This window comes from Mesoplodon bidens (genome assembly GCF_964165515.1).
Source record: "Mesoplodon bidens genome assembly, chromosome: 13".
In the NCBI taxonomy this organism is placed as follows: Eukaryota; Metazoa; Chordata; class Mammalia; order Artiodactyla; family Ziphiidae; genus Mesoplodon; species Mesoplodon bidens.
Window position 1 is genome coordinate 18,576,637 of NC_138169.1, and position 25,554 is coordinate 18,602,190.

Below are 25,554 nucleotides of genomic sequence, written 5' to 3' on the forward strand. Positions count from 1 at the left end.
AAGCCATGGGGAGCCAGGAGGGCTCCAGGACCCCCAGGGGAGACACGTGCAGCTCCCCACCTGCACTTTCTCGGCGATGAGATTATCCAACCAGCTGATGTCAATGTCGTTGTTCTGGAAGCTCTCAGTCTCCAGGAGGTTGGTGAGATATTCCACGGTGGTCCTGAAGTCACCCCGGATGGACAGTTCCTTCAAAGCCACCACCATGTTCCTTGAGGGGAAGGCACATGGATTGTTTTCCCAATTAACATACGCGTCATCAGAGTTCTGGAGTGGTTTCCAGTGAGTCAGAACCGCACAGAAGTTTAGGGAGGGCCCTGAATCAGACGGCTTGGGGCAATGTCAGCTCCAGCATTGACTGGTACAGCAAATCTTGGGCCAGTGACTTAACTGCCTGGGCCTCAGTTTCCTCATCTGGAAGATGGGGGAATAACCCTGTCTTCACACAGATGCTTGGGGATTAAAGTGAGACAGTCTGTATAAAGCACATGGTCACTGATCAATAAACCTTAACTGCTATGAAATGATTTATTACAGTGATTATAATTGTTATTAACCATGCCAGTTGCTCCCTCTCCCACTGGACCTATCAAAATCCCCCAGTGTCCCAAGAACGAGCCGCTCTTTAACTGTCCACGCAGCTGTCCGGTGTGCCTGGGGTGCACGAGTAGGTGGCTAACACTGGTGGCCCCCTCTGGGCATGGCGGTCACCAGCCCACATGTGCTTGGCTGTAACCACCTCCCGTTTCCCAGAGGGGTTGCCTCCCCCCAAACAGGGTGTCCAGTCCAAAGGGCAAAAACCTCCACTCTCCATGAAATCATAGGGAGAATGTTATGGGGAAAGGCAGCAGAGGAAGAGGGGGCATAAGAACCCTTCCTGGGAGAGGAGAGCTTTCACACCAGTTACGATGCTCCTGTGTGCTGCCAGCTGGTGTGACAAAGGGGCCACGAGACCCCAGCGGGAGGGTGAGAAAATGAAGACGCAGTGAGGTTAAATGAGGGTGTTGGGGCTTCCCTGGCGGCGCAGTGGTTGAGAGCCTGCCTGCTAATGCAGGGGACACGGGTTTGAGCCCTGGTCTAGGAGGATCCCACATGCCATGGAGCGGCTGGGCCCGTGAGCCACAACTACTGAGCCTGCGCGTCTGGAGCCTGTGCTCCACAACAAGAGAGGCCGCCATAGTGAGAGGCCCGCGCACCGCGATGAAGAGTGGCCCCCACTTGCCACAACTAGAGAAAGCCCTCGCACAAAAAAGACGCAACACAGCAAAAATAAACAAATTAATTAATAAACTCCTATCCCCAACATCTTAAAAAAAAAATTAAACGCACTAAAAGAAAGAGAAAATTCTAGCATATAAAATAAATAAATAAATAAATAAATAAATGAGAGTGTTAAATAGGCTACTGCAAGTTGGGTGTGGGCCCTGAACCTGCATCTACAGGCTGAGCCACTGGATTCAAAGGTGACCAACTTGTCCCAGTTGGCTCAGGACTTTCCCAGTTTTAGCACTGAGAAATCCCACATCCCGGGAAACACTCAGTCCTGGGAAAACAGGGACAGTTGATCCCCCTCTTGGACACTGACAGCAACAAGAGCTGGAATTTTTCCTTCCTATTCTGCTGAAGTGATTACTGGCCACTCACAGTGTGGGACAAGCCACGGGTCACTTCACTCAGAGACAGCTGGGCTGGCTGACCACCATCCCACCTTTTATTAATCCTTATTTGCTCCAAGCGTCTCAATTTTTCACTGATTAAGATGAATTATTCAAAGCTGGCCAAGAAACTCTCTCTCTCAAAAGCAGCAAACTCCATTTATTCATGGCTAAGCGCCCCAGGCCAGACAGATTTAAATGCTTTTCAAATGAAATGTCTTTCACTCTAAAAGACACCTCCACAAGAATGTTTAATTTTATGAACCAAACTGGTGTTTACCTTTTTGTTCCCAGGTCAAGGCAGGAGAAACGTTAAGACGCAGGGGTTTTGATTGCTAATTTTTAGGGAAATGAAAATCAAAACTACAGTGAGGTACCACCTCACACGGGTCAGAATGGCCATCATTAAAAAGTCTACAAATAACAAATGCTAGAGAGGGTGTGGAGAAAAGGGAAACCCTCCTACACTGTTGGTGGGAATGTCAGTTGGTGCAGCCACTGTGGAAAACAGTATGGAGGTTCCTCAGAAAACTAAAAATAAAATTACCATATGATCTAGCAATCCCACTTCCGGGCATGTATCTGGACAAAACTCTAATTTAAAAAGATACATGCACCACTATATTCATAGCAGCACTATTCACAGTAGCCAAGACATGAAAGCAACCTAAATGTCCATTGACGGATGAATGGATAAAGAAGATGAGGTAAATATACACAATGGAACACTACTCAGCCATAAAAAAGAATGAAACAATGCCATCTGCAGCAACATGCATGCAACTAGAGATTATCATACTAAGTGAAGTAAATCAGAAAGATAAAGACAAATACCATATGGTATCAGTTATATGTGGAATCTAAAATATGACACAAATGAACCTATCTATGAAACAGAAACAGGATCACAGACATAGAGAACAAACTGGTGGTCCCCAAGAGGGACGGGGTTGGGGAAGGGATGGAGTGGGAGGTTGGGATTAGCAGATGTAAGCTTTTAAATATAGAATGGATAAACACCAAGGTCCTAGTGTATAGCACAGAGAACTATATTCAATGTCCTATGATAAACCATAATGGAAAAGAATATTAAAAAAAAGAATGTATGTATAGGTATAACTGAATCACTTTGCTATACAGCAGTAATTAACATGACATTATAAATCAACTATACTTCAACAATAAAAAAAAAGATGTGGATGTTTTGGAATTTGTAAGCTTCTTTGTCAATGTAGGTTTCTCCAGGAAGCACTTATGAGATTTAAATTTAAAAGAACCCCCAGCCCCATCCCAACCAGCACCACCTTTTTAAAAAAAGGATATAGGGGGCCTCCCTGGTGGCGCAGTGGTTGAGAGTCCGCCTGCCGATGCAGGGGACACGGGTTCGTGCCCCGGTCTGGGAGGATCCCATATGCCGCGGAGTGGCTGGGCCCGTGAGCCATGGCCGCTGAGCCTGCACGTCCGGAGCCTGTGCTCCGCAACGGGAGAGGCCACAACAGTGAGAGGCCCGCGTACCGCAAAAAAAAAAAATAAATAAATAAATAAATAAAAAATAAAAAAAGGATATAGTACTCAGCACCTTTTAAACTTTTAGAATCACCTTGAACATTCTTTGGATCTCCTTCAAGATCGACCTGTAATAAGCTCAAGACCAATGACCTTGGTGAACTGATTTCACGTATGTCGTGGATCTCAAGTATGGGAAGAGGAGAGACTGGGTTCTTGGACTTCACCACAGGGTATTTAAAATAGGGTCTGCTCCTCACCTTCTAAAGTGCTGCTGCATCTGAAGCAGCAGGCTAATTTTTAGTTTCTCAAAGGGAGGGAGGGAGGGAGGGAAGGAAGGGAGGGAGGGAGATACTGACGAAATGGCCTCTTCCCGGTTCTCTCCCCAGGAGAAGCAGTGCCCAAACTGGGAATCGGCAAATTCATGTAAGCCTCCAGCGGCAGCCACGCTGAAATAACCCCACACGTTCTTGCTGCTGCGGAAATTCAACTCCTGGACCGTTCCAGAGCTCGGCTTAAACCCCTGGAGCCCAGACAGAAAAAGCAAAATGGAAGAAATAGTTACTCCAGATATATTTCCATCAGAATTAAATCCTAGGAAAACCCAAGAGCACCCCCCCCAATACCCAAGAGCTTAGCGTGATGAATAAAACACTGATACTTCTCACTAGGGGTGCAGGTGTTTCCAGGTGAGCACGTCAATGTGTGTCATTTTTACTTAAAAAAAAAAAAAGTCAAAAAACCACCACCAAGTTGGGACCGGTGATCACTGATGGAGCTGAGTGAAGGTACATACTGATTTTAAATGTTTGCCATTGTTGATAATAAAAAGTGTAAATAAAAGAGGAGTTGGCGGGATTTCCCTGGTGGTCCAGTGGTTAAGACTCCATGCTTCCACTGCAGGGGCCACGGGTTCAATCCCTGGTCAGGGAGCTAAGATCCCACATGCTGTGCAGCACAGCCAAAAAGAAAAAAAAAAAAAGAGGAGTTGGATTTCCAATTCCAGATTATGAAAATTTCAGCAGGTAAGGAAATCCAGTGTTAGCCCTTGCTGATGCTAACACACACATAATTCCCTTTGTGGGGATGACCCATCCCTTTCTGAGTATAACTGTGGTAAAGGGGGGGTGGGTTGGATCCTCTTGCTGGGATTAGAACTCTTGAAGCTTGTGATGGAGGCATTCGTTTTGGCAGACATGCCTGGAGGCAAGAGATGGAAAGTTCCAGGTGCCTGGGCTATTTCTACACGTGATCCTCCATCCTCCCAGGCACCTGTGAACAAGGCATCAACCCTCTGAAAATTTCCCATGTTGCTTGTCCACCATCAGAACTGACTGTTCGCCTGTAGCCAAAGATCCCAAACTAATACAGTCACCATAGTTTAAAATTCTTTCATTAAAAAGGTGGGGGTGGGGTGGGAGGACTTCCCTGGTGGCACAGTGGTTAAGAATCCGCCTGCCAATGCAGGGGACACGGGTTCGAGCCCTGGTCCGGGAAGATCCCACATGCCGCAGAGCAACTAAGCCCGTGCGCCACAACTACTGAGCCTGCACTCTAGAGCCCACGTGCCACAACTACTGAAGCCCGCGAGCCTAGAGCCCGTGCTCTCCAACAAGAGAAGCCACCACAATGAGAAGCCTGCGCACCGCAATGAAGAGTAGCCCCTGCTCTCCACAACTAGAGGAAGCCCAGGCACAGCAACGAAGATCCAATGCAGCCAAAAATAAATAAATAAATTTGTTTAAAAAAAAAAAAAGGTGGGGGGTAAAAAAAAAAACCCAAACCTCTCTTATCCCAAATTTCTTAAATGTAGTTATTAAACAACTAAATTGTGGTAGATTATGGAGATTATGTGACAATCAACTGTCAGTAAGCATGTAAACTTGATAGATGCCAGCTGGTTGGTATCTTAAGGCACAAGTAAGAACAAGTCACATAGGGACTCCTTAGAATGAACCAGATTGTACGTTGCAGCAAAAAGTTCATGGGGCCAGAAATCCAAGGACCTGTGCTCTAAACCTGGCTGTTTGTCCCAAAGATGGACGTGGTCTGTAAAGTCCACCAGTGGGGCTTGGCCATGGCCTCAGCAAGTCCCGGGTGTGAAGGTGGTCACCCCAACCTCTCGAGCTGTAATGTGGGGTCACAATGCCCAGCGGCAGGGCTGTCACGTAACTGACATATGAAGGCATCTGCCTGGTACCTGGACACATCACATGTGGATAAACCATGGCATGTCCCTTCCCACATCCCAGTGTCCTCGCCTGTAAACTGTGAACCTGGATGTCTCAACAGGCTAAGGTTCGGGGTCTGCCACACGCTGGGAGGTCAGAGTTGGTGGAAACTCAGGGCCCTCAGACTTGCCTCATCTGGGTTTTCGCTGGTGATTCTGGCCGCAATGACGTGGCCTCGGGCGATGGGAGGGTTGGAAGGAGTCTCAAAAGAAATGGGCGTCACCCCCCATGGGGACTCTCCATACAGAAGCCGGATATCCTTCAGCCGGTGCAGAGGCACGCCCATGGCGATCTGAAATCAAGAAATCCATCCCCAAAGCGGGTCAGTCCCCAAACGTGGAGGCCAGCGCTAGAGGCGATGGAGGTGGGGGGGGGGTGAATGATTTCGGATATACTGAGCTCCTCCTGTGCCCACCAGACCGGGCGACACGGTGACAGGAGAGGCACGGAGAGAGAGAGACAGATGGCTTGACCCTGCCCCCAAGGAGTGAAGTGTGTGGCTGGGAAAAGCAGCGACAGTCACAGAACAACATCACGAGCATCAAATAAAAGTTACAGATCCTTAGTGCTGTGGAAGGGGTGGGGGAATGGTGGCGGCCAGCTGCAGAGTCTAAGAACGTTTTGTGAAGGACACAGGGAAAGCTGGGCTGGAGGACCGAGTGAAAAACACACAGTGACGGACACCAGGTGAACCAGAAGAGCAAACTGAATCTGCTGAGTCTTTGGATGTGACGACACACTAAAAGGGACCCAATGGTACCTGCGTAATATCCTGCCCAAGTGTTTATGTGACGTCCAGCAGGAAGAAATGACCAGGCAAATCCAAATGGAGGGACATTCTGCCTGAACCCTTCACAAATGTCAACATCCAGGACAAAAAAAGTAAGACTGGGGAACGGTTCCAGATTAAAGAGATTAGGAGACATGAAAATGGAAAGGGATGTATGGGTCCTGGATTGGATCCTGGACTTGAAAAACAAAGGACAGCAACAAATTATTGGGACAACAGGGAAAACTTTCATGTGGACATTAGATAGGTAAGTGGAGGGTGTCAAAGCTCTATTTCTGGAGTGGGGCGATCCTATCACGGTATTATTCCCAGGAGGTTCTTATCTGAAAGATTTAGAGGCAAAGTGGCATGAAGTTCAAGCCAAAACACCTCTCAAAAGGTTGAGCCAAGAAAAAAAGAAAATTATACAAAAACACAAATAGAGAGACAGGAAGCAAATGTGGTCAGATGCTAACAAGTGGTGGACCGAAGTGCAGGGTATGGGTGTTAATTGTATTATTTCTGCAACTTTTCTGAAATTTTTCAAACTTTCAAATTTTTCAAAAAATAAACAAAATAGAAAACGGAATAAAAACTCTGGGAGGATTTTTAAGAAATTAAAAAATTAATTAATTAATTTTTAAAAAATTAATTAAAAAATTAATTAAATCAAAGTAAAACTAATTAACTTGAATTTTCAATTAATTAAATTTAATCAAAATTTAAATTTTAAAAAATTTAAAAGAAATTTTCAAGAAAGAAAAAAAGGGAGGAAGGAAGGAGATATTAATAACAAAATTAAAGAGTTTCTATTAATGCAAGAGTTCCTAACTCTGGGTGACATGTTCTTAGCAGGGGTGAGCCCAAGAGGGCAAACATTTGTTCTTGGGGGTGAAAATAATCTTACTCTTTCTATGTACAGGCAGACCTTGGAGATATTGGGGGTTCAATTCCGACCACCACAATAAAGTGAATATTGCAATAAAGCAAGTCACACAAATTTTTTGGATTCCCAGCACATATAAAAGTTCCATTTACACTATACTGTAGTTTATTAAGTGTGCAATAGCAGTATGTCTGAAAGAACAATGTGCGTACCTTAAATAAAAAATACTTTATTGCTAAAAAATGCTAATCATCACCTGAGCCTTCAGAGAGTCTTAAACCTTTTTGCTAGTGGAGGGTTTGAAGTATTGCAAGAATTAGCAAAATGTGACACAGACACGAAACAAGCAAATGCTGTTGGAAAAACGGCACCATTATAACTTGCTCGACACAGGTTGCCACAAACCTTCAATTTGTAAAAAACAAAAAAACAAACAAAAAATGCAATAAAGCAAAGTGCAATAAAACAAGGTATGCCTGTATAACGCACAGCTATATCTACAGTATCCAAACCAATATACAGTATATCTGTGATATTAACATTTCATAGGGGAGAAATTAGGGGCGGAAATGTCTAAAAGGGCCCCATCAGAAGGCTGTAATGAAAAAAAGGTCTATGAACGGGTACTGGGGAGGTCTACAAATGCCCCCAAATTGTATAAAATAGATTTTTCCAGGGTGAAGGTCCATGGCTTTTGCCAGTTTCTCCAAGGGCAGACAAAGATGATAAACCACTGCATGGCTCTCCGTGCTACCCACACATTAAAACAGTCACTCCCCAGGACACCAGCCAAGAGACGAGCAGGGAGGTCTAATCTGAGCAGGACAGGGGATTCCCCACTGTGGGCAGAAGAAGCCCCAGGGTTCGGAGCCCGTTTCCTTGCCTGTAGCTGGGCGGCCGGCAGGTTGACATCGGCGATCATTTCCGTGCAGGGATGTTCCACCTGCAGGCGGGGATTCAGCTCCAAGAAGTGGAAGCTGCCATCCTGGCTGTAGAGGTATTCAACGGTCCCCGCGCTCACGTAGCCCACGGTCTTGGCCAGGCGCACGGCACACTGCAGAGAGATGGAGGTGAGTGAGGGGCTTCCAGCAATTTTCTCGGGGAAAACGTACTAGCTCCCTCACTAAAGGCAGGCTGAGGACCTGCTGTGTGTAAACTACCCTGGGACCTCTGAGATCGTACTCCAGTAACCCCGTGTGAGGCTGAAATCATCTCCACAATGGGCTCCCCACGCCACTTGGTCTCTTCTTGGACACCCACCCCACTTTGGCAACTTGGACCGTTGAGAGCTCTTGATGGTTCTGAGCTGAGATACCTCCCCTCGAACTCCCCAGAGCCCACCTGCTCCATGATCTCGAACACGGCTGGCGTGGCAATGGTGGCCGGCGCCTCCTCTATGATCTTCTGATGCCTCCGCTGGATGGAACAGTCACGCCCAAACAGGGACACGGCATTCCCATACTGGTCAGCGAGGAGCTGGACCTCCAGGTGATGGGCGTGCTGGGCCAGCTTCATGAGAAAGACTGGGGAGCCGGGGATCTCGCTCTGCACCTGGGGGGACGGCAGGGTGGCTGGCTCTTCCCTGGGGAAGCAGGGCTGGAGCAGGAAGTTCTCCAAAGAGGGCGCGAAACGATGGCAGGGGTGCCCGTGGTTTTGCCGATCTTTTAGTTTTACCTCCCTCAAAGACATTACATTCTCGTGGTTTTCAAGTCAAATATGATGAGAATACATAATGCAGAAACTGAAATTCCCCTGCAACAACATCTCCTAAGGATAATATGCTGTTAAGAGTTAGGTACAGGGCTTCCCTGGTGGCACAGTGGTTGAGAGTCCGCCTGCTAATGCAGGAGACACGGGTTCGTGCCCCGGTTCAGGAAGATCCCACATGCCGCGGAGCGGCTGGGCCCGTGAGCCATGGCCGCTGAGCCTGTGCGTCCGGAGCCTGTGCTCCGCAACAGGAGAGGCCACAACAGTGAGAGGCCCGCGTACGGCAAAAAAAAAAAAAAAAAAAGAGTTAGGTACAAATTGGTTTTCTTCTATGCGTACAGAGAAAATGTTTCTTGAAACAAAAATAGAACCTCTGTAGGCTTCTCTTCCTCCCACTTAATTCACTCTCTCAGCCAGCTCTCCTCGGTGGAACCTACAGACCGACTTACTCCATACCTTTAATGTCTGAAAGGCATTGTCTCATAGGCATGTTGTCCAGAGACCCTTAAAAATGAAGTAAAAATAAGTGTTCATATGGAATTATTTCTAAGACAAATCTTTGTGAAAGCAAGTTGCAGTAACACATGGGATGATCCCACCTATGTGAAAAATAATAAAAGAGAATTATATGAAGGTCTATGTAAAAGTCTATACTACAGTAAAAGTACTGGAAAGAAACCCAGTGGCTAACAGGGGTTACATCTGAGAAGGGGCGAGGGGTTGAGAGGTGATGTTGCGAAAGGGACCTTTCCTTTTTTATTCGTAACGTATTACTGAATTGCCTGAATGTTGACAATGAGAACATTTTCATATTGCACTCATGTAATTTAAAAAAACAAGCTTGGGGGAGGCTCTGCATGCAGTTGGGGAACCGGGGGTATATGGGAGCTCTGTCCTTTTCACTTCATTTTGCTGTGAATTAAAAACCACCCTAAAGAGTAAAGCCTGTTTTTTAAAAAAGAAAGAAAAAAGCTTTAAAATCTGTACAACCCCTAAATGCAAGGTAGGATCCAGGACTAGATCCTGAAACAGAAAGGGGATATTAGCGGGGAGAAGTGGGGTGATCCAAATCAAGTCTGGAGTTCACTTAATAGACATGGATTAACGAAATTAATCTCTTAGCTGTGACAATCATGGTACTGTTACAAAAGATGTTAACAATAGGGGAAAGGAGGTGAAGGGTAGATGGGGACTCTGTACTGCTGTTGCAACTTTCCCGAAAATATAAATTCTTCCCCCCAAAATACTCCCAAACCAGTACACCCCAATAGGGACATGTGGTAGTGAAACCACTACTTTATATAATACTCACACATGGCCCACAGCTGTATAATCGGTAAACCTTTTGAGAACGCAATTTACTGGTATGTATTTGTCAGCGCATGTAAAGTACATGCTATTTAACTAAATCCTTCTTCTCCCAAGGTCTTTACCCAAGAAAATAATTCAGAAGAAGAAAAAAAAAGCTAAATATTATTTATAGTATTAAATACCATATTATACTATAGTGGCACTGTGCATAATAATGAAAATGGAAGCAAGCTTAACATTTCACAAAAAAGGAAAGGTTTGATAAATAAGACAATGGCCACATAGGGAATACTGTGCAATCATCAAAATAACTATAAGGACTGGACAGGGTAAAACTGTTTATGATCCACAATTTGAAATTTTTAAAACGTAGAACAAAATATTGTGTAGGCCAAATACAACTCTTTAAAATATACATGTGAATATTTTGTAATAACCTATAATAGGAAAGAATGTGAAAAAGAAGAGATATATATGTATAACTGAATCACTTCGCTGTATACCTGAAACATCGTAAATCACTATACTTCAATAAAAAAATTAAAAATTTAAAAATAAACTAAATTAAATATACACGTGAGCAAGGTCTACAAGAAAGCCCAGAAATATTAAAATAGTTGGGTTAAGAACGGGAAGATTACCGGTATGAATTTTTATAAACATTGCCAACAATGGGCATAATGGGTTTTTCTTTAATCTATAGTTAGGTGACCTTTAAAAATTTTTTTTAATTGAAGTATAGTTGATTTACTATATCATGTACATTTCAACACAGCAATTCAGTGTTTTTTGTTTTTTTTATTTTATTTTTGGCTGTGTTGGGTCTTCATTGCTGCGCACGGGCTTCCTCTAGCTGCGGTGAGCAGGGGCTACTCATTGTTGCGGTGCATGGGAGTCTCATTGCGGTGGCCTCTCTTGTTGTGGAGCACGGGCTCTAGGCGCACGGGCTTCAGTAGTTGTGGCACACAGGCTTAGTTGCTCCGCGGCATGTGGGATCTTCCCAGACCAGGGCTTGAACCCGTGTCCCCTGCATTGGCAGGTGGATTATTAACCACTGTGCCACCAGAGAAGCCCAATTCAGTTTTATATATACATTTTTTTCTTTTTCAGATTCTTTTCCCTTATAGGTTATTACATAATATTAAGTATAGTTCCCATGCTATACAGTAGGCCCTTGTTGGTTATCTATTTTATATGTAGTAGTGTGTATATGTTAACCACAGGCTCCTAATTTATCCCTTCCCCCACCCCCTGGGCATAATGTTTTAAAAGTAGAAAACCAGCTACAAATAAGTAAATATATGATTCGTTCAGACAATAAAAATCAATTGTCTAGAAATGTTAAAAATATTGAAACTGCTAAAATGTACAAACTATCCCATCTCTCGATAGACAAGTATAGACACAAACAGATATTCTCACAAACAGATACCTCTGAAATCCTTTAGAGACACACTGATTCATAGAATCAAACATCTTAAGGAAATAGTGTACAGATCAACAAAAACCTTGGACTTCTGCGAGTAAAAATGTATACATATGTTTTGCAACACAACACAGCAATATTGCAGCTCCCGCAAGTGTCCTCTTGATTGTGACACAATAATGTTAGTGGAAAGAATCTGGTGGCCACCAACTGAATAAACACAATTCCCAAAGACACATGGAAAAACATGCAGCGCGAACAGCTCACTTGTCTGAAAAGTATTGGGAAGTCCTCAGCAGTCTCCACCTTCCGGATGCCTTTCCCTCCACTGCCTTCAGAAGCTTTGATCATCAAGGGAAAACCAATTTTTTCTGCTGCCTGGGGGCAAAGGACAAACAGACCACTTTAGAGGTTTCCGCTGCTACCAGGATGATGAGAAGGTTCTGGCACCTGACCCCCCAGGAGCGTTTACCTCCAAGCCCTCATCGACATCTTTCACGCAACCATCGTTGTAAATGTACTCTGGGACGCTGATCCTTTGCCCCTGCTGCAGACTATCTTCTGCCCACTCCACCGTCAGACCTGGAGGGTCACAAAGAAAACTGAATCTTCCCCAAAAGAGCACAGACACGACACAGAAACACAGGGCCTCTTCCCACCAAAGCCACTCTAGACCTGGCCTCTGGACCAGCAGAATTCAGACACAGCCCTTCAGCTTCCTGCAGTGGATTTTAATTTCCTTAAGGACTGACTCAACCCTGAATGGGACACCAAGCTTAAGAAAATTCAGACCGAGTCTACCAAGAACAGCCATATTAACCTGAATCCAAAAAAATCCCAACTCCAACTTTACCCTATGGAGTCATTCGTATGTGAATCATTACTTTCCAAAACCCTGTGAAGATTTAAAAAAAAAACAAAAACAGAAACAAACTTTTCATTGTAAATTTAAAATTCAATCTTTGGAGGAAAAAAATCAAACTGAATAAGAAACTCTTGAGATGTTTTTCCTGTTTATTTTTTTTAATTTATTCTAGAAATTCCACTTTTAGGAATTTATCCTAAGGAAGTGATTAAAATGGACATAGAGAGTTAGGTACAGGACTATCAAAGCTTTTAATATTTTCAAAATTAGAAAAAAATTCATCGGAAACAACCTAAATGTATAACTATAGAGGACTGTTAAGTCAATTACGGTATATCTGTATAATATAGTCCTATGCAGGCATTTTAAATGTTGTAAAGTGCATTTACTGACATAGAAAGGTTAGTGAGAAAAAACAAGTCACAAACTGTTAAATGTAAGAGCTCTGGTTTTTTAAAGGATGTGCCTAGAAAAAAGGCTGGAACAATATAACAAATGATCAAAACCGGGTCAGTCGATTATAAAGGATTTCTATTTCCTTTTCTGTACTTCTCCTAGTTTCTAAGTTGTCTACAATGAAACAGGACCATTTTCATGATCACTTAAAATTTTTTTAATGAAAGAATTAAAAAAGTATACTCCTGTCACCCCCTCTGCTCACATTAGCAAGATTGGGCCCAGGAGTTCCCCCGAAGTGAGGTTCAGGGTCCCTTACCACTTCCGCTCCAGGGCAGCGTTGGGATCTGCAGCGTCTGGGCCACGATGGTGGAGGCGATCTTGTCTCCCAGTGCCCACATGGCCTCGCTGGGAGGGCCTGAGGGATTGGGGCAAAGGGGAAGGCAGACTTAAGTCAGCCAAAAGGCCCTGGAAGCCAGGTGCCAACCAGGTGCACAAAGAAACGTCCCCACGTCCCAGCTTCCAAGGATTTAACATCAAGTCGGGGAAGAAAAAATCTATTAGTCTGCTACTTTACCAGTCAACTTTCAATACATTTGGATTGTAAACGTGATTTACAACCTAAGCTCTGTGGCCTATACAAAGTTCACTAGCAAAAAGCTAGACCAAGGGGGCAAGCCAGCACCTCAAAACACTAGACCACGCAAACTTTTTCTATAACAAGCCATAAGCAATACATAAATGAATGGGCAGGGCCGTGTTTCAATAAAACTTTATTTACAAAAGCAGGCAGTAGGCCAGATTTGGCCTGGGCTGTAGTTGGCTGGCTCTGGGGCTGGACCATCACTCTCCAGAATTAAACATGAGAGATAATGAGAGTCCCATGTGACAGCCAATCAGAGGTCATGGACAAAGAATACATCAGCGAGCACAGGTCACCAGGCAGACCCTTAGGTGAGTATCAGGTATTGACTTAGCACCAAGCTGCTTTATATGCAAGTCTGGGTTGTGGGCCCAGAGATAAGGAGCAGCAATAGGGACTTATTGGGGATGGTAAATGATTCCCATCACACATAACAGATAGTGTAACTGAGCAATGTTTACAAATTTCAGATCCAAATCCTGAAACAAACAGATGCCATTGACAGTAAGTATCATTTTACCTAATAAGTAGTAGAGATGAGAGGCTCTGGTCCCAGGGGGTGAGGGCATTCCAAAGGTCTGAGAACAGCCCAAGGAAAGGTGTGGCCTTATCAGAAAGGTTTCCAAACCCAGTTAGAAATCTGACCATGACTGGTATCTCAGTACCAACAGGAACACCAGCAGAGGGTTCTGCTTGCCTGGCATTATTCTGCTGTGGTAACCATGGTAATGGCTCCTATTTCCCTGGGCTGGCTGACCTATCCATGTGACCTCCCACCCCTGGATTCATTTGCTCCTGACCATGAAAGTGTGATGTGGGAATATCAAACTGGTCCCCTCCTTACAGGGCTGTATTAAAGAGAATCTGACCCACCGAGCAACTCATCAACACCCCAATTCCCACGCATCTGACGGAGGCGCACTCTACCTAAGAAAGCAATCCCGTGCTTGTGCAGGAGCTCCGGAAGTTTGGGGTTTTCAGAAGCATGGCCCCAGCCAGCCCACACCGCCTGCAAACACAAAGAGGCATGACAAAGGTCTTTCTTCAAGAACCCGCCTCCCATCACACCCCAGAAGCTCTTTGCTGGGTCACATCAGCCCTGGATTTCAGGGTCTCCTAGGACCCAGCTCCTCCATCCCTTCCAAACCGCAGAATCAGGTTGCTCCAGAGCTCAGGGCATCACCCCCGCCACGGGTAGACTGGGGTGTCCCATCTGACTTACCTGCACGGGGATCCTCTTGGCAATGTCCACAATCAGCTCCACGTTGGCATAATTGTTGTTGTTGGGCCCTCCTGGGACGGGGACGTACTGATCTGCCATCTTGATATACTCTGGGATTAAACAGGAGAGAAAAGAAAAGAAGGGCTGAGAGACTGAAGTCGAGGCCAGGATATCTGCAGGATGCAACCACGCCCCGCTACTGAAAGGATAACCATGAAGATTCGGGGGCAACAATGGACAAATGTATATGGTAGTTCAAAGAAAACTGAGCATGACTTTAATCATGTGAAAATATATATGTATCTGGGGACTTCCCTGGCGGTCCAGTGGTTAAGACTCTGTGCTTCCAATGCAGGGGGCGTGGGTTCGATCCCTGGTCAGGGAGCTAAGATCCCACATGCCTCATGGCCAAAAAAACCCAAAACATAAACAATAAAGACTTCAAAAAAAAAAAAAAAAAGAAAACACATGGGTGTCTGGAGGCCTGGAAGGCAACAAAAAAGAAGGAAACAAGCTATCAAGATAGTCGGATTAGAGGTGGGTTTTAAAAATTCTTTTTTTTTTTTTTTTTTTTTTTTTAATTTTTGGCCTTGCCACGCGGCTTGCGGGATCTCAGTTCCCCGACCAGGGACTGAACCCAGGCCACGGCAGTGAAAGCCTGGAATTCTAACCACTAGGCCACGAGGGAACTCCCTAAAAATTCTTATTTAAGGTTTATCTTAATATTGTTTAGCCATTAAACAATACAATGTTTGTTTTTAATCATGGTAATCAAAAAAAACACATAACAAAATTTACCATCTTAATCACTTTTGAAGTGTACAGCTCAGTACTGTCAAGTATTCACATTGTTGTGAAACAGATCTCCAGAACTTTTTCATCTCACGCATCTCAGACTCATACCCATAAAATGACAACTCCCCATCCCCCTCCACGAAGCCCCTGGCAACCACCATTCTACTTTCTTTTTTTTTTTTTTTTTTTTTTTTTTTTTTTTTTTTTTTTTTTTTTTTTTTTTTTGCGGTAGGCGGGCCTCTCACTGTTGTGGCCTCTCCCCTTGCAGAGCACAGGCTCCGGATGCGCAGGCTCAGCAGCCATGGCTCACGGGCCTAGCCGCTCTGCGGCATGTGGGATCTTCCCAGACCGGGGCACGAACCCGTGTCCCCTGCATCGGCAGGCGGACTCTCAACCACTGCGCCACCAGGGAAGCCCCACCATTCTACTTTCTGTCTCTATGAATCTGACTACTCTTGGTGCCCCATATAAGTGGAATCATAGAGTATTTGACTGGCTTATTTCACTGAGCATAATGTCCTCAAGGTTCATCCCTGCTGTAACATGAGACAGGATTTCCTTCCTTTTCAAAGCTGAATACAATACAATGTTTTGATTTTAAAATATTCATGTTCTTTAAAACCAGAATCCCACTTCTAGAAATATGTTCTAAGAAAACACTCATCCACGAGGCCAAAGACTGATGTAAGAGGGTGTTCACAGGGCAGTGTTTTGAACTGTGAAAAGCTAGACTCAATCAAAAGTCAGGAGCTGGTACATCTGTACTATGAAATTCTTGAAGACCCTGAAAAGAAATGATGTTGAACTTTATGTGCACACTTGGAAAGAAACTAGAGAGCCATGCTTCCCTCCGGGCCCGCCGGCCTCTGATGTTTACCCAACACGTTGTGTTGGCGACTGGAGAGGTCCCAGAGATTATAAAGCGAGAAGTCAGACCATGACCCTCTCCTCGCTGAATTTTACTATCATGTTGGAGAAGATAAACAAGAGACAAACATGATAACTACAGGCTGTGAGCAGCACCGGGGCTCTCTGAGAGGGATGCCCAGGAAGACTATGAGACCCAAGTCGTGCGTGGAGGGGTGGAGACCTGCTGTACAAAGAGCTTCGGGGAAGCACTGTCAGCAGAAGCTCCAGAACATTCCAAGCCTCTGCAACAGGAAAGAGCGAGGCCAAAACTGATGAGGCCAGTGTGACTGGGGCCCAGGGCTGGATGTCTAGAGGCGGGAGATGGGGGTCCAGGAGGCCAGCAGGGGCCAAGTCATGTGAGGCCTTAATTGGCCTGAGTGAGGTTCTGGAATTGTAGCCTGAACACGATAGGAGACCCGACAGCCCAAGGCTGTGGACTCAGCCCAGGGTTTCAATCCCGCCTGCATCACGTACTGGTTGCATGACCCTGGGCAAGTGAGTTATACCCTCATGCCTCGATTATCTCATCTGTAAAATGGGGCTAACAAGGAAACCTGTCGTCACTGTAGTGAGCAAAAAGGAGGCCACGTCTGTGCAGAGCAGAGCCGAGGGCCTGAACTCTGGGGAGGCTCAGGGGGCTGAGGTAGCTGGTGCTGGACACAGGAGGGGGCTGATGGGACCTGAGCTGTGTTTTTACAAGATCTGTTTGGCTGCTGTGTGCAGAGTCTGTAAAGGGATACAATTGTTCAGGGGAAAAGGCAAATTGTCCAATAGTTATTAACAGAATGATCAATGGTAATAGACATGGAGAGGTTAAGAAATAGAAAAATGAAGGAATGATTGAAAAACAGTACAAGTGCAAGAAGAAAACATATGGAGGAAGAAACACCAAATCTACTGTACACGTTTCTCAAAGGTGAGATTTCCGCTTTGCATGTTAACTATTTGCATTTTTATAAGACATATGGGTCACTCTTGTTGTCAGCAGAAATTTTAATTAAATAAAGAAAGGGGAAATAAATACGAGCTCAGGAGAGGTACCCTGCGATGCTGTTTGGGGTCCAGGATGGACTTGGCCCAGGTGGGGTGAAGGAGGTGAGGGCAGGTAAGGACGGGGGGACGTGGCAGAGGGGAAGAAAGTCAGGGCCCAAGTATCAATACCTGCGTTGGCTTTGAGGTCCTCGGGGGTTACCAAGACTACAAACCGGATGGCCCGCTCATTTCGGAACATCTCATAGGCCCACCTGCGGATGGAGCGCATACATTTCACGGCGGCGATACCATTGTTGGCGATGAGCACCTGGACAGGGGAAAACGAGGAGGGGCCAGAGCTGCACATCCACCTGTGCTGGAGGCTGAGTGCTACCCCAGGGCTCATCTCACCTCTGTGAGCCTCCCATGGCACCTCTTTGTAGTTCTACGGCACTCAGCCCAGCACAGAGCAGGTACATAAAGTCTGCTGGATGCATAAATGGATGATCCAATGGATGGATGGTTGAATGGATGATGGGAGGATGGATGATCAGATGGATGGATGGATGGATGTGTGGATGGATGGTTGAATGGATGATGGGAGGATGGATGATCAGATGGATGGATGGATGGGTGGGTTAATGATTTTTGATTCCTCTGTTTGGCGCCATCATGTTCATGTAGCATTTTTTGAGCACTTAGTATGTACCAAGCTACAGTAGAGTGTATTTTACCAGCACCATTTCATTTCAACCTCACAACAGCCCTTTGAAAGAGGTTGTATTTTTATCACTATTTGGGGTTAAAGACATTAAAACCCAGAGGAGTTAGGGCACTTGCCCAAGATCAAACAGCTAGTAAGTGGCAAAGCTGGCACTCGTGAGCCCTCCACAGTATGACCTATGCTCTGAACTGTCCCCGTTGGCTGCTTCTGTATCCAGAAGGTTAAAGGTCCCACATTTGGGAAGGAAGAAAGGCAGTGAGGCTGGCTGTCCCCAGCAACAGAGGGGTCCTAGTTTCAGTTCTCACTGTGTTGTGAACTTGCTGTGTGGCCTTAGGCAGATCCCTTCCCACTCTGTGCTTCATCTTCATATGAGGAGCTCAGACTGGTAAACCTCCTGGTTTGGTCTCTATAAAACAAAGCTCTAGTTTTCTTGTTAAAAAAAACAAAAAAATTAGGTGTATAGATTCAAAGCTCCAACTTCTGTACCAAGTCCATAATTTTAAGGTCCTTCCATCACTGACTAATCTTCGTGACGGCCCTGAAGGACAAGTCCCATTGGAGATTTGGGATGTGATCGCCTCTATTTATTTTACAGAAGGGAATGCGAGCCCAGACATCACATCCCGTGAGTGGCCACCATAGTTTCTGCATTCCTTCTCCCCTTTCAAAAATGCCTCCCATGAGTGATGACAGAACGGCTGTGCTTTGGCTTCCTCAACCTAATTATCAGAGCAAAGCTTCGGGGTTGGGGGGGCGTGTGGGTGTGTGCATTTTCAGTCAGGGAGTCTGGTGGCAGCCGCATTGGGGAACCTATATGAGTCTCTGTGGCTCAATGCCGTACTTAGGATGCTGGGGTGAGGGCATGGGCTCTGGTTTCAAATTCCAGCTCTGCCACTGATTAGCTGTGAGACCTGGGCAAGCCACTTCCCCTGTCTGGGCCTCAGTTTCCTCATCTGTAAAATAATCCCCACTGACAATGCTGTGGGGATGGTTAAATGAGACACAACAATGTAAAGCAGTTAACAGGATGCCTGGCCCAGAGGAGACCCTCAATAAATGGTAGCTGCCGTCACTGTTGTTGCGGTTGTTATCATTATTATTACCACCCTCAAATAAAATGGAAAAGAAAAAGGCCTTTCAGTCAAACTGACCTGGGTTCAAATCCTGACTTCAGCACTTACTACCTATGTGACTTTGGACAACCAACGTCAAATCCCTGAGCTCTAGCTGCTCCGTGAATATGACGGGAATGACCTAACAGCACGAGGTCAGGGTCTTTACTGGCTGCAACAGGAAACAATGTGAAAAGCCTTCACAAACCACCAATTTTAGCTGTTTCCTTCCATCCCTATCATTCTAGTATCTGGGTCTGCTCTCCTGTAAGGAGCTATACCCCTCGAGAGGGCAGAGCTGGGTCTTAGGCTCCCCTCCTAGAAACCCAGAAAGCAGCCCCCTGCACGAAGGGTCTTTGCCTCCCCACCCTTCTCAGAGGCCCCAGTCTCCTCCTCTGTGACATGGGGTCACGCACCTGTCACTTAGGCTGTCGTGAGGGTGAAAAGCTGATGAACCCCAGCGCCCAGCCCTTCGCAAGCACTCACAAAGGGGCAGGACTTTTCCTCTGCAGCCTGAGGCTGGTTGGCCCACCTCACCCCACACCGAGTGCCGGGACCCCATCTGTACCTTCTCGATGACCCGATCCCCGCCAAAGCGCACGACGAACTCGGCAGGGGAAGCCACAGTAAAGTCCCTGTGCAGGTCCAGCTTCTTCTGTTCTCGGCCTCTTCTCACCAGGTGGAGCCCGGACATGCTGGGCCTGCCAGGGAACAGGACAGACCCGTGAGCAAGCAGGTCTGGGACGCTGGGGAGGGGGTTGGGCACCCGGCAGCTATGAAATGCACATCCACAGAGAAGCCAAAGCCCATCAGACCCCTGCTGCTTTGCAGTCCCTCTCCGGGAAACTTGAAACACTTTACGAGGAGACTCCAGAGGTCAGATCACAAATGAAGTAGGAACGACCCTCTGACCTGCCCCAAGCTGTACGATCAGATTTTTCATCTTAGAGTCATTCTTACTTTACATGCCCATAATTTAGCAGCTCAAGTAATACAAAAAAGCTTAGAACAGGGGTCCAAGTTTATGATCAGGGAAGTTCCCACATTCTAATACTTTACACTTGTTAAACAGTTTGTATCTTTCACGTGCTTTTCTGTACGTGTATATCAAATTTTTTGAAAAAACTGAAAACAAAAAAATGTATAACAAATAGAGGGTCCTTGCCCCATCCCCCTGCTAGAACCCCACCCCAGAGGAAATCACGTTTGACTCTTTGTGGTATTTACACACCTCCATGGTTCTGAACAATATGTGTACATTATCTCATGAGTCATCCATTTAAGACACCATCCACCTATGAACTTCTTATCTTGACAGATGTGGAATTAGTGCTCTTAAGCAGCCATCCAATCGGCTCCCCTTTCCCCAACCTCTCAATACAGGTATACTGCAATTTGGTAAATTCAGTATTCGGTGTTTTATGAGTCTGGGATCGTTATTCACAGGTGAGGGGCTGTGGTATACCAGATGTTCCTTTTTTTTTTTTTTTTTTTCTGGAGTTAGTGATTTTTTTCATTGACTTGGTTTTCCTGGCATCTGTCACTAATTCACCTCACTCCTCAGCCTCTTGGTACACATAAGATAATTGATTGGTTCCATTATTTTCCACTGACCACATCACTCCTGAAGGCCTCGACGCTCCTTTCATCCAGACGCTGTTCTCTAAACCCCTATGCAACCGTCAACTGGGACTTCCCTTCACTGGCATCCTTAGGATTCCCTTTGCCTTTCCTTGGGGTTTAATCCTGAATTTGAGGGACCGCATGGCTCCCTCTTTCTTGATGGACTCCTGTGTTTTGCTGGGGCATATCCACCAGTAGTTTCATCCAGTTAAAAAGATGGTACAATGGCAGGACACATGACAATAATGCCCCCAACATGCTTGTCTTGATCCTGGCTGCAAAGGGTTCCCTTGCCACTATCACCTTTTTGGTTCTCTTTTTGGTTCTCTCGGATCCCTTTTTTCTGTCCTCCATGTCTTGCTCCTCTTTGGTTTACTCTCTTGTTTCAATGGAAGACATCCTTCAGTAGCTTTCTAAGAAAAGGTGTTCAGGGGAGTAAACATTTTGTGGCCTTGCATGTTCTAAAACTGTCTTCCTTCTGCCGTCACATTGGACCCGATCATTTGGCTGTGCGTGGAATTCTAAGATGGAAAACTTTCTCCTTTAGAATTTTGGAAGCCTTATGTCACTGTTGTTGTGCCTTCCAAGAATGCTAGAACCAGAGCCATGATGATCCTTGATCCTTTTGTAGGTGACCTGTTTTTTCATATCCAGAAGCTTATAGGATCTTCTCTTTGCCCTAGTATTCTACAATTTTAGGGAATGATTTTAGTGATGTGCTGAGGTATGTGCCTACTTCCATCAGTAAGGCTGGGAAGCTGTCAGGCTCCTTCAATCCGGAAACTGAGGTCTGGGAATTTATCTTCAAATATCTCCTTGGTGACTTCCCTGCCTCTTTTTTCTCCATTCTCTCCTGTTACCTGGATGTTGAAATTCCTGGACTGCCCACTAGTTTATGTATTTTTCCCCTCTCCTATTTTCTCTCTCTTTTCTTCTACCTTCTGGGCGATTCCCTCAGCCTTATCTCCTATGTGTTCAGTGGAGTTTTTGACTTCTAATATCGTGTTTTTAACATCTAAGAGCTTGGTTTTGGTCTGTCAATATCCCCTCTTCTATACATCCTGTTCCTATGTGTATAATATCCTCCCTGCCCCCGATGAGGGTATTTATGATAGCTTCTCCAAGTTCTCTTCTCCTGATGTGGTTTCTGTTTCTCCCACATTTCCTGTGTCCCTTTTGTTTGTATGTTTGGGGCCTGCCTTCCATCTTAGAAACTGCACCCAAATGTTTGATAAGCTATGGTTGCTTCCTCATGACCAAGAGCAGGAACTAGAGGGCTGATGAGAAGTACTGAGCATAGGCTGGGGTCACTGGACCCTGACCTCAATGCAGGGTGATCCGGGAGGACTGTGTGTTGGGGAACCCCAAGTATTTTTAGAGTCATCCTCCCTGGCTGGTCCAATTCCCCCAGTGAGGAAAAGTTTTGGGGTCTTCTGCCTGGAGGATAAAGGTTGGCCAGGAGCCTAGGGACCAGGGGGAAGCGGGAGAAGTGTTGGGACAGGTCTGGGGGGCAGGGCAGCTTTCAGGATTCAGCACGCACACAGCACCCATCCTCCGGTTTGGGACACAGGCTCCACAGGCTCTACAGTGCCCATCGGTCTCCAGTCCAAAGACCCTCTGCCTTTCCCTCTCCAGAGATCAAACCGCCTGCCTGCTACTGGGGTGGAAGTGGGAAGCCCCCAGCCACCTGGAGCAGATGAGGGGATCTTTCACCCAATCCTTCTCATGTAGATGCACCCAGATGCAGAGGCACCCAATGTTGCCAATCCCTGCGCCTTTTGGGGTGCAGGTTCTCAGCTTCCCTCACTGCTGCTTTACGGCTCAGCCCTCTCGGTTCTGCTCAGCCAGTGACTGCTTGCTCTTCTGCTTTCTGGCTTCCAAAATGTGGCTGCTAACTTCCCCTCCTGTTCTTCCAGGGCCTGATGGGTTTCCAGCTCTTTAAGAAAAATCTCTCTGCTGTCATTTGGCGGGGTTTTGACAGGTGCAGATTCAGGCATTCAGCCCACTCTCTCAACCCGGAAATGGGCTATTCAAGCAGGGAGATAGCCACCTGCCAGGCATTAAGTTAGAGGTTCGCCACCCAGGGGTGCATCCAGCAACTGTGTCACCAGGCATTTTGGGAGGCTGGGGCTGAGTGGGTTTGGGGGGCCAAAAGTTTTGGTGAAGAACTGATAGACCCGGGACTTCCCTGGTGGTCCAGTGGCTAAGACTCCGTGCTCCCAGTGCAGGGGGCCCGGGTTCGATCCCTAGTCAGGGGACTAGATCCCACATGCTACCACTAGGAGTTTGCATCCTGCAACAAAAGATCCCACACGTGGCAACGAAGATCTCACGTGCCGCAACTAAGACCCGGCGCAGCCAAATAAATAAATAAATATTTGGGAAAAAAAAGGAAAAGAACTGATAGATCCTAAGGAGCACTGCCAGCACGTCACCGGGAAGAGCAAAGCTGGAAGCCAATAAGCCACTGTGGGGAGAGAAAGCCCAGTTTACAGATGGGCAAACTGAGGTCCCGTCAGGCAAAGGGAATCACCCAGCAAGTCAGCAGGACTGGGGCTCTTTCCATCACACCAGGAAATGCTGGGTGTGGGCATTTTCTGTTGTATAAAGTCTATCCATCCAGGACAGTTCCCCGTGGGAAAAGCCTTCTACAAACCTGCAGTCTGTCCCCTTCACCCCCGCCCCAACCCAAGCTCTGCCTATCAGAAATGAAAAAACGGACTTCTTGGCCAGGAAACAAAACCAGAAATGAATGACAGAAACCGATAATGATGCTATGCCACCACAGGATTTGTATTTTCAATTAAGACTGTCTCCGTTCAACAAAGCTTATGTATGTTGTCCGAAAGAACAAACAAATGAACAAATGATTTCCGGCCCCCGAACTGGCCTTCCTGCCTCCCACAAACTGCAAGCAGCTTTTCTTCTAAAACCTCCTAGGACTGAACTGCTGAAACGAAACAGGACTTAGAAAAGGACTCTGAAGGTCAATATCATCTTACAAATAGGAACAGTGCTTTCATCGTAATTACATTCCATTAACCAGCAAGCAGTTCAGTTCGTTTTTAAGAACTTTATTTCTTTAGAGAACAGGCAGATTCGGCCTGAGGGCCATTGTTTGCAGACCCCTGATCTAGGGAAATAGATACCAAAATGTTAAGAGCAGCTTTCTCAAAGTGGTTGAATTATGGGTGGTTTCTGTTTTCTCCTCTTTGCCTATATTTGTTAAATCTTCTGCCATGATATATTATTTTCGATAAGAAGAAAAAGCTATGAACTTTGTAATAGGGATGCTGAAAGCCATGGTCATTTTGGTATCCATTTGGTAAGGCACTCAGTATCCTCCACTGTAAAATGAGGATAATAACATGTACCTCATTGGATTGTGAGGATTAAATAAGCTCATATCAATACACAGAAAGTAAAAGATGGCATCTGGCACACGGTAAACTCTATATTATTTCAATGCAGTGATGCCAGGAGGATCAGGGTCTACTGATCTCCCAATCTAACCAAGAAAGGCATCAGGCCACTCCTCTGCCCATGGCCTCCTCCCCAACCATCCACCCTCCCCATTCTGTCCATGGTCTTCCCCAACTGGCTGGCTTGATCCTGTGGCTTCAGAAAGTCTGAGACATCCCACTTTTATACATGCAACATTAAAACTCAGCAATTTGACCTAAAGAGCAACAAAGAAAAACTCAACCATTAGACAAACACCATTCTGTGGCCTGGGAAAAACCATTCACAGCGCCATTTTGACTTCAAAACTGGTGACACAGCCCTCCACTGGAAGGGTCCCAAACCCATCCCAGCAAAGTACACGGGTGAACACACAATGCTGCTGGTGTGGCTCTGCTTCAGTGGGGCCAGCCTGAGGCTAGTGGCTATTTTTATCTGTTTTTGACGAAGTTGGAGGCCAATCAACATTGGCTCTGGGGGACTGACCTTTGGCTGGCATTCCTTCCAAGGCAAGTGTGGAGGCTGAAATATTCCACGGTGACTTTGGAAGTGGCTTCAGGTGCGGTCAGCTACACAACAGAGCTGTCAGCCAAACACCAAACACCATCAGCTGCCCAGGCACGAGACCAGGCAGGACTGCACTGGGAAGGAAGGAATAAACACCCTCAAATGTCACCATAGATTGGGCACAGGGGGCTCCTCCCTGAATCCCCACAGCCTTATGCAGGGGAGACCATCATCTCCTGCTCGCGATGAAGAAACCGAGGCTCAGAGAGGCCCACTGACCTCAAGTCACACAGCTGGCAAGTGGCAGAGCTGGGCTTCCAATCCAATTCTATCTGACCCCCGGGATCTAATTTCAAGGCACAAAGCTATCTGAGATAAATGGAAGTAACTCTATGGTCTGTACTTTCAAAAACAAGCACTTACATTTGAGAGACAATATGGTAATCTGGGGTTCTCAACTGGGTGCAACTTTGCTCCCTTGGGGACACACAGCACTGTCTGCAGACGTTTTTGGTCATCACAGCGTGGAGTGTACTCCTGGCATCTAGTGGATAAAAAGCCCGGATGCCACTCAACATCCTGCAAAGCCCAGGACAGCCCTTAAAAAAGAATTACAGGGTCCCAAATGTGAACAGTGCCACAAGTGAGAAAGCCCAGTAGACTAGAACCATCCTCCCAGGCTTTGAATGCAAAATCTACTACTTATGACCTCTGTAATCTTGGGAAAGTTGCTTCAATATTCTGTGCCTTGCCTCCCTGATAGGATGTGAATATTTATACTATTAATAGGATCTGCCGCCTAGAGCATGTGTCCAGGGTTCACCGCTGGGCCT

At 46.0% G+C, this 25,554-nt stretch overlaps 1 protein-coding gene across 2 annotated transcripts in view; it reads right to left on the reverse strand.

The window, feature by feature from the left end:
- The window catches only part of ACACB (acetyl-CoA carboxylase beta), a 121,706-nt gene that overhangs the window by 58,906 nt on the left and 37,246 nt on the right, over positions 1-25,554 (reverse strand). For both annotated transcript variants that reach the window (XM_081252807.1, XM_081252808.1), the window contains 12 exons: positions 19,698-19,830; positions 17,483-17,621; positions 14,618-14,727; positions 14,323-14,404; positions 13,072-13,170; positions 11,964-12,073; positions 11,759-11,869; positions 8,389-8,598; positions 7,931-8,101; positions 5,523-5,684; positions 3,521-3,684; positions 61-211 (listed from right to left, as the gene is read on the reverse strand). In XM_081252807.1, the coding sequence (XP_081108933.1) occupies positions 61-211; positions 3,521-3,684; positions 5,523-5,684; positions 7,931-8,101; positions 8,389-8,598; positions 11,759-11,869; positions 11,964-12,073; positions 13,072-13,170; positions 14,323-14,404; positions 14,618-14,727; positions 17,483-17,621; positions 19,698-19,830 (1,642 nt within the window). The remainder of the gene's footprint in view (positions 1-60; positions 212-3,520; positions 3,685-5,522; positions 5,685-7,930; positions 8,102-8,388; positions 8,599-11,758; positions 11,870-11,963; positions 12,074-13,071; positions 13,171-14,322; positions 14,405-14,617; positions 14,728-17,482; positions 17,622-19,697; positions 19,831-25,554) is intronic.